The sequence below is a fragment of the Teleopsis dalmanni genome, chromosome 2 (assembly GCF_002237135.1).
Source record: "Teleopsis dalmanni isolate 2A chromosome 2, ASM223713v2, whole genome shotgun sequence".
In the NCBI taxonomy this organism is placed as follows: Eukaryota; Metazoa; Arthropoda; class Insecta; order Diptera; family Diopsidae; genus Teleopsis; species Teleopsis dalmanni.
In genome coordinates, this window is record NC_051847.1 from 244,181,275 (window position 1) to 244,196,072 (window position 14,798).

The 14,798-nt window shown below is 29.6% G+C and overlaps 4 protein-coding genes across 4 annotated transcripts in view; 2 read left to right on the top strand and 2 right to left on the bottom strand.

The window, feature by feature from the left end:
• Nucleotides 1-1,279: 1,279 nt before the first annotated feature.
• LOC119677225 (cation efflux system protein CusC-like) lies at nucleotides 1,280-1,972 on the bottom strand. Its single transcript, XM_038088496.1, has one exon. The coding sequence runs from the start codon at nucleotides 1,970-1,972 to the stop codon at nucleotides 1,280-1,282; it is 693 nt and encodes a 230-aa protein (XP_037944424.1).
• Nucleotides 1,973-3,832: 1,860 nt separating this feature from the next.
• On the bottom strand, nucleotides 3,833-5,741 carry LOC119677226 (efflux pump membrane transporter BepG-like). Its single transcript, XM_038088497.1, has 3 exons — nucleotides 5,518-5,741; nucleotides 4,615-5,456; nucleotides 3,833-4,551 (listed from the first exon to the last, which is right to left on the bottom strand). The coding sequence occupies exons 1-3, from the start codon at nucleotides 5,739-5,741 to the stop codon at nucleotides 3,833-3,835; spliced, it is 1,785 nt and encodes a 594-aa protein (XP_037944425.1).
• A 4,319-nt stretch (nucleotides 5,742-10,060) lies between these two features.
• Nucleotides 10,061-11,146, top strand: LOC119677227 (efflux pump periplasmic linker BepD-like). Its single transcript, XM_038088498.1, has one exon. The coding sequence runs from the start codon at nucleotides 10,061-10,063 to the stop codon at nucleotides 11,144-11,146; it is 1,086 nt and encodes a 361-aa protein (XP_037944426.1).
• A 943-nt stretch (nucleotides 11,147-12,089) lies between these two features.
• LOC119677228 (efflux pump membrane transporter BepE-like) overlaps nucleotides 12,090-14,798 on the top strand; it is an 8,330-nt gene continuing 5,621 nt past the window's right edge. Inside the window, exons 1-4 of the mRNA XM_038088499.1 lie at nucleotides 12,090-12,180; nucleotides 12,242-13,086; nucleotides 13,270-14,305; nucleotides 14,355-14,792. Of these exons, the coding sequence (XP_037944427.1) occupies nucleotides 12,090-12,180; nucleotides 12,242-13,086; nucleotides 13,270-14,305; nucleotides 14,355-14,792 (2,410 nt within the window). The remainder of the gene's footprint in view (nucleotides 12,181-12,241; nucleotides 13,087-13,269; nucleotides 14,306-14,354; nucleotides 14,793-14,798) is intronic.

Here is a 14,798-nt window from a genome sequence, read left to right on the forward strand (position 1 = left end):
GGATGCTGCTTCAATCATTACTGCAAAATTATAATTAAAGCAAATTGATTATTTTTAAAATAATAACTTTATATTCACTTAATTACACAAATTAAAATATGAAAAAATTAATCTTATTTATTTTACCCTTTTGGTTGTTTGCACAAAATGGAATAAAAGTAGAATATGAAGTAAAACAAGAATTTGATAAAAGTAAGTTAAAAAAACTAAGTGCTAAATCACTTGAAATTTTACAAAATTCTGAAAGTAAACGTTATTATTATGAACTATTTGTAAATAAAGATAATTCTAATTTCGTAAAAATAGAACGAATTAATAATGAACAGGTAAAAGGAGCTGCAATTAGTTCGGTTAGTATTACAGGAACTAATATTTATAAAGATTTTGTTACAAACGAATTGTACGAGCAAAATGATATGAAGCCTAAATTATTTGTAAAAGATTCTATACAACATTTTCCTTGGGTATTGTCAAAAGAAGAATCGACTATATTAGGTTATAAAGTTAGAAAAGCAACTTATACTAATCCAACACAAACTGTAGAAGCATGGTATAGTACAGAGCTTCCTTTTAGTGATGGTCCATCTCGTTTTAATGGATTACCAGGATTAATTTTACAAGTTAGTTTTAAATTACCATTTGTTTCAGATATGGATACAAATGTAAGTTTTACTGCAATTGATGTAAAACCTTATGAAGGAAAAATTGAGTTACCAAATAAATCTAAGAAAGTAACAAAAGATGAATTTGAGAAAGAAATGGAGAAAAGTTCTTTTAAATTTAATGGAATTAGAAGTACAGGAGTAGAAAAGGGAATTAAAAAAGATATTATTTTTTTTTGAAAAATATTCATCTAAAGAAATTATCATTACAGATTTTAAATCAAATTAAAAACTTTAAAATAATCTTTAAACTTAATTAAATTTAGTTTGGAGAATTGAAAAACCCTAACAATTTGCACAACAATTAAGGGAAAGCCCATGTGTAACGGTAGCACATCGGTTTTTGGGCGCTAGTTGGGGTTCGAATCCCGTGGGTCTAAGCAGAAATGTAATTTTTATTACTTTCTGCTTTTTTTATTTTTTAAACATTTATAAAAACAATAAAGCAGCCTATAAAAATAGTACTGCCTAATTGAAGTTCAAATCTTTATATTAACAAAAAATATTTATGATAAGAGGTTAATTAATACCTCCGCCTACAGCTCTATATAAATCAACCCTCAGCATTTAATTTTTCTAACGATACAGTTCACCCATTCCTAAAATCAGTCTGAAGTTTATATTTGTTGCTGTAATACTTCAAGATAAGTAGCCATACCATTTTTATATAGTTTTACAGCATCATTTATTCCTTTATCAAGGATATTGGTTTTTTGTTGTAGTAAATCTATTCTTTCTGAAGTTCCTTTTTGCTTTGCTAATGCATCAGAAACTTCATTTACAGCATTCAACATTGTTTGTTTGTAATTTATAACTGTTTTTTCTTGTTCAATGACCGCAGTTTCATATGCTGTTTTAAATTGTCTTTTCTGTAAGATAGGAGCAGCTAAATTTGCTGCAATAGTTTTTGTAAGAGATCCAGGTAAATCAAACCATTGATTAATTTTATAAGAATTAGCTCCTATTTGTGGAGTAAGACTTAAACTAGGATACATTGCAACTTTAGCTAAATTTGTTTTAGAATTTAGACTTATTAAAGTGTATTCTACAGCTTTTAAATCCGGTCTTCTACTTAAAAGTTGAGCCGGAACACCTTCAGAAAGTTTATTATCAGTGAACATCTGTTTTAAAGAATTACTACGTTCAATTTTTTGAGGGTATTCACCACATAAAATACTCAAAGCATTTTCTTGTATAGATATGTTTTGATTTGCTAAAGGAATTAATAATTCAGCTGTTTTCTTTTGAGCTTCTGATTGTTGTATTGCCAAAGAATTAATTTGTCCAGCTTTATATTGTAGGTTCATCATCTTTAAAGTTGAGGACTCAATTCAATATTTTGTTCAGCTATTTTAAGCTGTTCATCTAAACTTATTAAATTATAATAAGCTTGAGCTACTTGAACAATAATTCTACTTTTTAGTGCATTTAAATTTTCTTTTTGTGAAAAATAATCAGCTTTGGCTGCTTGTTTTTGTAATTTAGTTTTACCCCAAATATCTGCTTCCCATGATAATTTTAATACAGCACTATAATCATCAATATATTTTGTGCCTGTAAATTGTTCTGATAAAGAGCCATTAAGACTATTTTTTGAAACCCAATTTCTATTTGCTCCCGCACTAAAATCAACTGTAGGCATAATATTATTTTTGGCTTGTTTATAAACCAAATCTAATTGCTCAATATTTTTTAATGCAGTATTAATTTCATTATTTTTTTCTAGAGATTTTTCTATTAATGATATTAATGTAGGATCTTTAAAAAATGTTTTCCAAGGTAAAACAATATAATCTCCAGTAACTTGTATCTGTTCCCTCATTTTCAGGAATATAAGTTTCGGGATTTTTATATTCACTTCTTGTGCGCAGGACATTCATTGCTGAGACACTGCGGCTAAAAAAGAAGCAATTTTTTATATTAAATATTTTCATTTTGGTAATTCGTGAATAGTGGATTTTTTTAAAAGAAATTTTTCATCTAAATAATTTGAAAATAGAATATAAAGTAGGAATTATGAATATTCCTAATAGTACACCACTTAACATTCCCATAGCTGCACTAACACTTATTGATTTATTTCCTGAAGCTATTCCTCCAGCAGATAACATAAGAGGAATCATACCAACGATAAATGCTAATGAGGTCATGATAATAGGTCTTAACCTAGCTTTGGCACCTTCAATTGCAGAATCTAAAATTGATAAACCACTTTTTCTTTTTTGAATAGCAAATTCAACAATTAAGATAGCATTTTTGGCGAGTAACCCAACCAGCATAATAAGTCCTACTTGTACATAAATATTATTATCAAATCCAATTGCTTTTATTCCTAAAAATGCACCAATTACTCCTGTAGGTATAGATAGCATTACAGCTAATGGTAAAACATAACTTTCGTATTGAGCTGATAATAGTAGATAAACGAATAATAAACATAATCCAAATAGCTCGGTTTTGATTTTAACTGATGAATTTTTCTTTCTAAACTAAGTCCAGTCCATTCGTAACTATAGTCAGAAGGTAAAGTATCAAGAGTTTTTTCTAATTTCGTGATTAATTCTCCATTACTTACTCCACTTTTTGGAGTAACATTTATCGTTAGAGAATTGTAGAGATTATATCTTCCAACAGATTCAGGTCCATATACTTTTTTAAGATTAATAAGTGTTGTAACAGGAACCATATCTCCATTGTTATTTTTTACGAAAATATCATTAAAAGCCTCTTGATCCATTCTAAAAACTCCATCAGCTTTAATATTCACTCGATAAAATTTTCCAAATCGAGAGAAATTTTGAGATTGATCACCAGAAAAATAAGTTTGAATAGTTCCTAATAAATTAGAAACACTTACACCTAACTGTTTTGCCTTATCTTCATCAACTTCAAGTTCTAATTGTGGATAATCTGCTCTAAACATTGTATAAGCAAAAGCAACTTCAGGATTCTGCATAATTTGCCCAATAAGTTGATCTGCCTTTGCTTTTAAAACTTGAGGGTCTCTTCCCATTCTATCTTGAAGAATTATTTCTGCATCATTAGTCATTCCGTATCCTTCTACAGGAGGCATTCTAAATGTCATAATACTTCCTTCTTTTATTGTAGATAGTTTTTCGTTGACTAAACTAACAATTTCATCTATGTTATTAATTTTACCTCTTTCTTTTTTAGGTTTTAATTTTACGAATCCCATTGCATAAGCAGGAACCAGCACTATTATTTAAAAGATTAAACCCTGTAATAGAGGTATTTTCATGTACAGCATCAATTTCTTTAATGATTTTATTAATTTTATTCGAAACTTCTGTCGTTTTATCTAATCCTGTTCCTGGAGGCATACTTAAAGAATACATAAATAAACTATCGTCTTCCATTGGTACAAAACTTTTTGGAGTTGTATTCATTAACCAAACTGAAAAACCTATAATACCGAGAATTAAACCACTAGAAATCAGTTTATGGTTAATTAAAAATTTTAAACCACCTAAATAGCGATTCGTCATATTATTGAAACCAATGTTAAATGCATTAGCAAACTTTTTTCCAAATCCTTTTTTTTGTTCGTGAGAATCTCCTGTATGATTGTTTTTTAATAAAACAGCACATAGAGCAGGAGTTAATGTTAATGCATTAACAGCCGATATGATAATGGCAATAGCTAATGTGTAAGCGAATTGTTTATAAAAAAGTCCCGCAGAGCCTTCCATAAAACCAATTGGAATAAATACTGCAGACATTACTAATGTTATGGAAATAACGGCACCAGTAATTTCTCTCATTGATTTATGAGTTGCTTCTTTACCTGTAAGATTCGTACCTTCCATATTACTATGTACAGATTCTACAACAACAATAGCATCATCTACGACAATACCAATAGCAAGTACTAAGGCGAAAAGAGTTAATACATTTATTGTAAATCCGAATACAAGTAAAAAGAAAAACGTACCTATAATTGCAACAGGAACTGCAATTGCAGGGATAATAGTTGATCTGAAATCTTGTAAAAAGATGAAAACAACGATGAAAACAAGAATAAATGCTTCTATTAATGTCGACTTTACTTGACTTGTAGCTTCGTCTAATTTTTCTTTAGTACTAACAACTTTTGAATATTTCACACCAGGAGGAAAAGATTTTGAGAGTTGTTCAATAGATTTATCAATTCCAATTTCTATATCATTAGCATTAGATCCCGTTGTTTGCATAATTGCTACAGTAACAGCATTTTTACCATTTGATAAATTGTCTCCACTATATGAAATTGCTCCAAATTCTACTCTTGCAACATCTTTTAATCGAACGATATTTGTACCATCGTTTTTGACAACAATATTTTCATATTGTTCTGGAATATTTTTTTTCCCCTTATAACGGATAACATATTCTAAAGCTGCTTTAGATTCTTCTCCTAATTTACCTGGGGCAGATTCTAAACTTTGATCTGCTATTGCATTTGAAACATCAGCAGGAACTAAACCATAAGAAGACATTCTTTGAGGATTTAGCCAAATTCGCATCGAATAATCTTTTGTACCAAAAACTTGAGCTTGACCAACTCCTTTTACTCGTTTTACCTGTGGAATAAGATTAATGTTAGCATAGTTTTGTAAAAACTTTTCATCATATCTACTGTTATCATCAGTATATAGATTAAAAAGCATTACCATACTATTTTGTTGTTTGGAAGTTGTAAGTCCCATTCTTATAACTTCCTGAGGTAAAATAGGTGTAGCTTGTTGCACTCTATTTTGTACGTTTACTGCAGCTTGATCGGCATTAACAACCTTGCTTGAATAGAATCGAAATAGAGAATGTTCCATCATTACTTGCATTCGATTTTATGTATTGCATATCTTCAACTCCGTTAATTTGTTCTTCTAATGGAGTTACTACAGAGCGTATTACTGTTTCACTATTTCCTCCAGGATATGATCCATTAACAGTAATAGTTGGAGGAGAGATATCAGGAAAACGTGTTACTGGTAATCTATCTAGCCCTATAACTCCTAAAATTACAATAATTAAAGAAATAACTGTAGCAAGAACAGGACGATCTATTATTTTTTTTAACATCTTATTTTTTCTAAAAATTATTTATTATTAGGAGCAACTAAGCGTTATCTGTAAGTTCATCTAATCTGTTTATAGCTATTTTATCGCCAGCTTTAACTCCTATTTACAAAATAGAATTCAGTGTTACCTCCAGATATATCAATTGTAACATTTTAACTTTGTTATTTTTATCTAGTTCTATAAATGAATAATTTATCCTGTATATCTTTACAGCGTTTAAGGTACTTAATCACATTATCCACTTGTGATGAAGAAAAAACTTTTTGCTGTTCCTCTGATCGTAATAAATTATTTGGATTAGAGAATACAGCCTTTAATTGAATATCCTGTGGTTTTATCAAAATACCACTGCACTTTCTAATTTACCCTTGGTTATCATAAGTAGAACCATCAGCAATAAAATTCAATAGTATAGTAATATTGTTCGAAGGTTGATCAAACGAATATAAGAGAAAAATTGAGCTTATTCATAGAAAAATATACATTACAGTATTGATATTTGATAAAGAGTGAGTGCATTGGATCCTAGCTCCAACTAAATTTCCAATTCTGTTAGGAATACGTCTATGTAACACTTATAGGAGCTTTTATTACGTAAAATCAGAAATTAATTTTGATGTCCTAAGGCTGCCTTTTGCTTGAGCAACTTGTGCTAATGCCCTTGATAATTTGCTTCAGCAGTTTTTAATTGAACATCAGAAACAACATTTCCCTCTACCAAAGGTTTTAGTTTTTCAACCTCTAATTTTGTGTTTGCTAAGTTTGCTAATGCTACTTTAAGAGATGCATCACTATTCTTTACCTGTTCTTCATAAATAGTAGGTGTTATTCTGAATAAAGTTTGTCCTTGAGTAACATATTGACCTTCTTTTATATATACTTTTTCTAGATAACCATTTACTTGTGCTTTAATTTCTACATTATCTTGACCTTCTATACTTCCAGGATAAGCTGTAGGAATATCTACGTTTTCTAATTTTAGTTGAATAAAGTCAGTAGGTAATGCTGATACTTGAGATATATTTTCTTGTTCATTTTTGGATGTACAAGAAAATAATGATGTAGTTATAGAAAAAGATACTATCAAATATCCTACTTTGTAGTTCATAATATTTTTATTTAATTATGTACAAAGTAAATTAGAGAAGTGAGCTTTTTAATTAAGAAATGGAGTGAAACGGAAATTTTTGAAGTTAAAACGTAAAATGAGAGGAATGAAAATTACTAAAATTATAACATAAAAGAGAATATTTTTTATTATAAAAATTCATTCATAAACCTATGATTTGTTTTTAATGACCCGCAGATTTAGAAAAAACATTGATTATTATTACACCTATAACAATTAATAGAATACCTAAAATAGCAGGTAAGTCGAGTTTTTCTTTATAAACAAAATATCCTACACAAGAAATAATTACAATTCCTACTGCAGACCATATTGCATAAGCTATACCAATAGGAATTACTTTAATTGCTAAAGTTAAAAAGTAAAATGAAGATGACATAGCAATAACAAAAATAATGGTTTGTAATGGTTTTGTGAATCCATTTGAAAAGCTTTCAAAAAAAGAAGTAGCAAATAGAATTCACAAATAATAGCGCAAGCTAAAAAAAGATAATTTTTCATGATTAATTATTTTTTAATAATCCATCCAGGATTTAAAAGAAGATGCTTTTTCTCTACTTATTAATATTTCTACTTCTGGATGTTTTTTTAATTCAAGTTTTAATTTTCCATTAAAATGATTAAAAACATTTTTAACAGAATTAATATTTATAATAAATTGTCTATTAGCTCTAAAAAATAATTTTGGATCTAATTGTTTTTCTAATTCTTCTAACGTTTGAGAAATAATTTCCGCTTTATCATTTGTTAAAAAAGCTTTATTAATCCCTAATTCTGTTTGAAAAAACAATATATCTTCTGTTAAAAGGGTTGTATATCCGTCTTTTTTTGCTAAAAGAAATCGTTTCCTATAATCTTTAGGCTGTATGTAATTCAATAGCCCCTCGAAAGTAGCTCCTAAAATAGGAATGGTTTCAATAAAACTTTCATATTTTTTTAATGCAAATTCTAATTCTTCTTCTTCAATTGGTTTTAGTAAATAATCAATACTATTGTATTTAAATGCTTTTACAGCATATTCATCATAAGCAGTTGTAAATATTACAGGGCTTTTTATTTCGTATTTGTTGAAGATTTCGAAACTTAAACCATCAGAAAGACGAATATCCATCATTATTAAATCAGGTGAAATATTTTTATTTAACCATTCTACAGTTGATGAAATAGAATCTTCTACACTTAAAATCTCAATATTTGGTCTCAAATGAAGTAATATTCTTTTCAATCGATCTGCATTTGGTTTCTCATCTTCTACAATAAGAATATTATTTATTTTCATAGAGAGGAATTTTTGCAATAAATTCTGTAGTTGTTTTGTTTATTATTGGCAATCTTTCACCAAGAAATTCAAATCTATTTATAATGTTTTGAATTCCAATGCCAGGTGATTCATTCTTATTTATAAGAGGAATTAAAATATTACTTACTACAAGATATTTATCTTCAGTCGTATATATATTTATTTTTAAAGGATTTAATTTTGAAGTTTGATTATGTTTTAAAGCATTTTCAACTAAAAATTGTAGTGCTAAAGGAGGAATAAGATATTCTTTAAATTTTTCATGAATAGTAATTTCAAAATTAACACCTTCACCAATTCTTTTAGTTGTAAGGTAGATGTAAGAATGCAAGAATTTTAATTCTTCCTTTAATGTTATGACATCTTTTTTTGAGTTAACAAGCAGATAACGATATACTTTTGCAAAACTTTCAGAATATTCATAACCCAGTTGTTGATCTTCTAAAATTAATTCTGATAAAACACTTAGATTATTAAAAATAAAATGAGGATCAATTTGTAATTTTAATGCTTGTAATTCAGCAGACATAGCTGCTCGTTTATGTTCAGAAGCTTTTAGTTTATGTTCACTAACTTGTATTACTGTTTCTTTCCAACTTTTTAAAAGAAAATCAATTGTATTAAAAGTACTAATCAATAAAGCAATTACAATATTTGTAGCAATCCATTGTCCAAGTAAAGAATATTCTTTTCGAACATCTAATTTTGGTAAGTCATGACAGATATCTTCGAAAAATGAATTAATTATTAGTACAATTAATATACTTCCTATAATTTGAAGTGTACATTGTATTAATAAATGTTTTATAGTTCTGTTATCCCAAGGAAGGTATTTATTTAAAAAATGATCAATATAAATACTGACTTCAGAGATTATAATTGAAAAAAATAATCCCCAAAGAAATTCATTAAAGACATTTTTAAAGGGCATCTTTAAATAATCTGACCAAATAGGATCAAGAGGATCCATCAAATAAACAAAAACATAAAAAGTAATAATAGCAACAGTCCATATTATCAATCTTTTTTTAGCAAAGCTTGTAAATTTATTTTCTGATGATAATATTGTATTGTATGTATTCATTATAATTTAATAGGTGAGAATTATTAATGTAAATATAGAAATTGATTTATGAATAATTGTTTCATTTTATATTGAGCCTGCAAAAAATAAGCTTGAAGTGTCATATTTTATTTTTGAAATGATTTTAATAAATAGTCTTTTTTTAAAATATTTAAATTATTTAACTTTATTTTAAGCTAATATGTTTTGTTTTATTTTTCCTTCTTTTTAGTTATTTTGTTGACTGAATGAAAAAGAATTTTAGAAAATATTTGTTTATTTTATCACTCGTGATGCTTGCCATAGTAAATTGGCATCTCGAGATTTCACATTTTAAGAATGTGAACGAATAATCTTACGCAAAGAAGTTTTTCTAAATTTCAAGGTTTTTTCGATTCTAGTACTTCGACGTTTCAATTACAAATATCTTTACAAACTGTAAAACTAATACCCATACTCAATATAAGAATTCTTATATTGATCGTCATCACTCTAATACTGAATTTTTAGAGAATGAAACTGAAATAGAAGATTCTAACATCCTTCCAAGAAGAGATGTGGATATTTTCTCAAAACAAATGTATGGAAAGTAATTGTTTGCATTTTTGAATGACTTTTATAGTCAACAAAGTGCAGTTTTTCTTACACACAATCTTTCTATCAACAAATCAACTGATGGTCTATACATAGAGTATAGAGTTTTCAGAATATGATTTAAACAACTTTTATTTCAGTAAAAAGTTTACAGTGTTCGTAAAGTTACGATCACCAAAAAATTATTTTCAAAAAAAATTATCATTAAAAACTATTGTTAAATAATTATCACTATGGTTAAGAAAAGCCTTATGGTCGTAAGTGTTTGTGCTTCATTATTTTTTGTAAGTTGCAACTCTGGTAAAGAAAAAAAAGAAGCTCCAGTGGAGTTTAAAGTTACAAGTCCTTTAGTACAGGATACTTTGATTGATAAAAACTATGTAGCTCAAATTCGTTCAATCAATCATATTGAATTGAGAGCTCAGGAACGTGGTTACATTCAGAACATTTATGTAGATGAAGGTCAATTTGTAAAAAAAGGACAATTATTATTTAAAATAATGCCTAATTTATATCAAGCAGATGTAAATAAAACAAAAGCAGAAGCTAGATATGCAGAAATAGAATATAATAATACAAAAAGTTTATCTGAAAAGGATATCGTTGCTCCTCAAGAAATGGCAATGGCTAAAGCTAAATTAGAAAAAGCAAGAGCTGAGGTTTCAGAATCAAGTACACATCTTCAATTCACTGATGTTAGAGCTCCTTTTGATGGAATTGTAGGTAGATTTCATGTAAGAAAAGGAAGTTTAGTAGATGATGGAGACTTATTAACAGAATTATCAGATAACAGTAAAATGTGGGTTTACTTCAATGTTCCAGAAGCAGAGTATTTAAACCAAATGAATCATAAAAGTGATGATGGTTTCTTACATGTAAAACTTCAGCTAGCGAATGGAGAAATGTACAAAAGAGATGGTATTGTTGAAACAATTGAATCAGATTTCAATAATGAAACTGGTAATATTGCATACAGAGCAACTTTCTTGAATCCAGAAAAACTTTTACGTTATGGAGAAACAGGAAATATTGTTATTACAACTCCATACCCACACGCAATTATGATTCCTCAAAAAGCTACATTCGAAGAATTAGATAAAAAATATGTTTATGTTATTACTAAAGATAACGTAGTAAAATCAAGAGAAGTTACAGTTGCTGCTGAATTACCTCACATATATATAATTTCTAAAGGATTAGCACAAGGAGATAGAATTTTATTAGAAGGGTTGAGAATGGTTCAAGAGAATCAAAAAATATCTTCTAAATTCTTAGATCCTAAAAAAGTAATGTCTGATTTAGAATTATATTCTGAATAAAACCGATTAATATGTTTAAAAAAATAATACATCGACCGGTTTTTGCGATTGTAATATCGGTCATTATAGTCTTCGTTGGTTTACTTGCTATTGAGCAGTTACCAACCGAACAGTTTCCTCAAATTGCTCCAACAACAGTATCTGTGTCTATTGCATATCCTGGAGCGAGTTCTGAGGTATTAGTAAAATCATCTTTGATTACCATAGAAAATGCCATTAATGGTGTACAAGGAATGAGATATATGACAACAGATGCTACCAGTGCTGGGGAAGCAACTTTGAGTGTAATCTTTGATCCAGGTACCGACTCCAATATGGCAACCGTTTTGGTTAAAACCAGAGTGGATCAGGTAATGTCATTACTACCTGAGCTTGTACAAAAAGAAGGGGTTATTGTACAACCTGTACAGCCAAGTATGTTAATGTACGTTAACCTTTACAGTACAAATAAAAGTATGGATGAAAAATTCCTTTACAATTATGCTACTGTAAATGTTATACCAGAGGTTAACCGTATTCCTGGTATCGCAAGATCTCAAATTTTAGGGATGAGAAGATATGCAATGCGTATTTGGTTAAACCCTGAAAGAATGAGAGCTTATGATATTTCGGTTGAAGAAGTAACTAAAGCGGTAGGAGAGCAAAGTATCATTGGACGACCTGGTCGTTTAGGACAAAGTTCTGGTATTGCTGCTCAATCATTAGAATATGTACTTACTTACAAAGGTCAATATACAACTCCTGAAGAATATGGTAATATTATCATAAGAGCAAACGCTCAAGGTGAAAACCTAAAACTAAAAGATATTGCAAAAGTTGAATTAGGAAGTGAATTCTTCGATATTTATTCAAACTTAGATGGTCACCCATCAGCATCAATTGTAATGAAACAAAAAATTATGGAAGTAATGCGAGTGATGTAATTAAAGGAATTAAGGAGAAAATGGAGGAACTTAAAAAAGATTTCCCTCCAGGAGTTGATTATAAATTAGTTATGACCGTTTCTAAATTCTTAGATGCTTCCTGTAGAACAAGTAGTTCATACATTAAGAGATGCATTTATATTAGTTGCAATAGTTGTATTTATTTTCTTAGGGGATTGGCGTTCTACATTAATTCCTATTATAGCTGTACCAGTTTCATTAATTGGAGCTTTCTTCATTATGAAAGCATGTGGTCTAACAATAAATCTTGTAACACTATTTGCCCTCGTACTTGCAATTGGTATTGTTGTCGATGACGCGATTGTTGTTGTGGAAGCTGTACACGCCAAGATGGAGGAGAAGAATTTATCTCCATTTAAAGCTGTACAAGAAGTAATGGGAGAAATTTCTGGTGCGATTATAGCAATTACAGCAGTAATGGTATCTGTATTTTTACCAATATCATTCATGTCAGGACCAGTTGGTACATTCTTTAGACAGTTTTCTATTACAATGGCTAGTTCTATTGTTATTTCTGCACTTATTGCACTTACATTAACACCAGTATTGTGTGCAATGTTGTTGAAGAACAATCATGGTAAACCAAAGAAAGTTACTTTGTTCACAAGATTTATGGATAGCTTCAATAGAGGTTTTGATAAATTAACAGGTGTTTATGCATCTTTATTACGTAAAATTGTTAACAGAAGATTTGTAACTTGGACTGTACTTCTTATTTTCTGTGCTGGTATATTTTATGTGAGTAAAGTATTACCAGGAGGTTTCATTCCTACAGAGGATCAAGGAACAATTTATGCAATTATCCAAACACCTCCAGGTTCAACATTAGAACAAACAAATAAAGTATCTAGAGCTTTACAGGGAATAGCAGAAAAAATAGAAGGAGTAGAAACAGTTTCTTCATTAGCTGGTTACGAGATTATGACAGAAGGTAGGGGATCAAATGCTGGTACGTGTTTGATTAACTTAAAGCCTTGGGATGAAAGAACTCATGATGTAAAACAGGTGATGGAAGAATTAGAAGAAAATCTAAAGGATTAGGAGCTACAATAGAATCCTTTGAGCCACCAGCAGTTCCTGGTTTTGGTTCATCAGGAGGTTCTCTATGCGTTTATTAGATATGATAAGAAACGATTTCAGGATTTGATAAATTAATAAAAATTTCATGCTGAATTAAAGAAACGTAAAGAACTAACTGGTGTATTTACATTCTTTGCAGCTAACTATCCACAGTATGAATTAGTTTTTGATAACGCAGCAGCAATGCAGAAAGGGGTGTCAATCGGTAAAGCGATGGATAACTTAAATATCTTAATAGGTAGTACATATGATCAAGGTTTTATCCGTTTTGGACAATTTTTTAAAGTGTACGTTCAAGCATCACCAGAATTTAGAAAATTACCAACTGATGTTATGAAGCTTTATGTGAAAAATGACCGTGATGAAATGGTACCTTATTCATCATTCATGACAATGAAGAAGAAACAAGGTCCTAATGAGATTACACGTTATAACATGTACAATTCTGCTGCAATTAGAGGTTTACCAGCTGATGGGTATACAACAGCTGATGCAATTAAAGCAATAAACGAAACAGCAGCAGCAACTTTACCTCATGGTTATAAAGTAGCTTGGGAAGGTTTATCGTATGATGAGTCGAGAAGAGGAAATGAAGCAATTTATATTTTCATTGTAGTATTAGTATTCGTTTATTTAGTATTAGCTGCACAATATGAGAGTTTCATTATGCCATTAGCTGTAATTACATCTTTACCAGTAGGTATATTTGGTTCATTCTTCCTATTGAAAGCAATGGGATTAGAAAATGATATTTATGCTCAGGTAGGACTTATTATGCTTGTTGGTTTATTAGGTAAAAATGCCGTACTGATTGTAGAGTTTGCTGTACAAAGAAGACAAGAAGGCTTGTCTATTTTTGAAGCAGCTATTGAAGGAGCTCAAGTTCGTTTCCGTCCTATCTTAATGACATCATTTGCATTTGTAGCAGGTATGATACCATTAGTTTTAGCACATGGAGCAGGTGCAATTGGTAACCATACAATTGGTGCTTCTGCAATGGGAGGTATGATTTTCGGTACAGTATTCGGTATTATAATCATTCCTGGATTGTACTACATATTTGCTAAATGGGCAGATGGTAGAAAAATGTTACAAGATGGTAGCGACCAACATGAAGAGGAAGAATCACCACTAAGCGAAGACATTATTCATTATGATTAAAAACAAATTACATTTGTATGCAGGCGCAGCCTGCATACTAATTGCTCTAGGAGCATGTAAATCAATAGATATACCTCAAAAAGAGGAGAATAAAAATGTGCCAGAATCTTATGGAACTGACACAGCAAATGATAGTATTAATACAGCTAAGCTAACTTGGGATCATTTTTTTACCGATCCTAACTTACAATCTTTAATACAAACAGCATTACAAAATAATCAGGAATTAAATATCACTTTACAAGAAGTAGAAATTTCTAAAAATGAAATTCGTGCAAAAAAAGGTGAATATTTACCTTCTTTAGGTGTAAAAGCTGGAGTAGGAATGGATAAAGTTAGCCGATATACAAATATCGGAGCAATGGAAGCTACTACAGATATAAAGCCAGGGAAAGAAATGCCAGATCCTCTTTTTGATATGGGAGTTGGAGCGTATGCAAATTGGGAAACTGATATCTGGGGTAAGT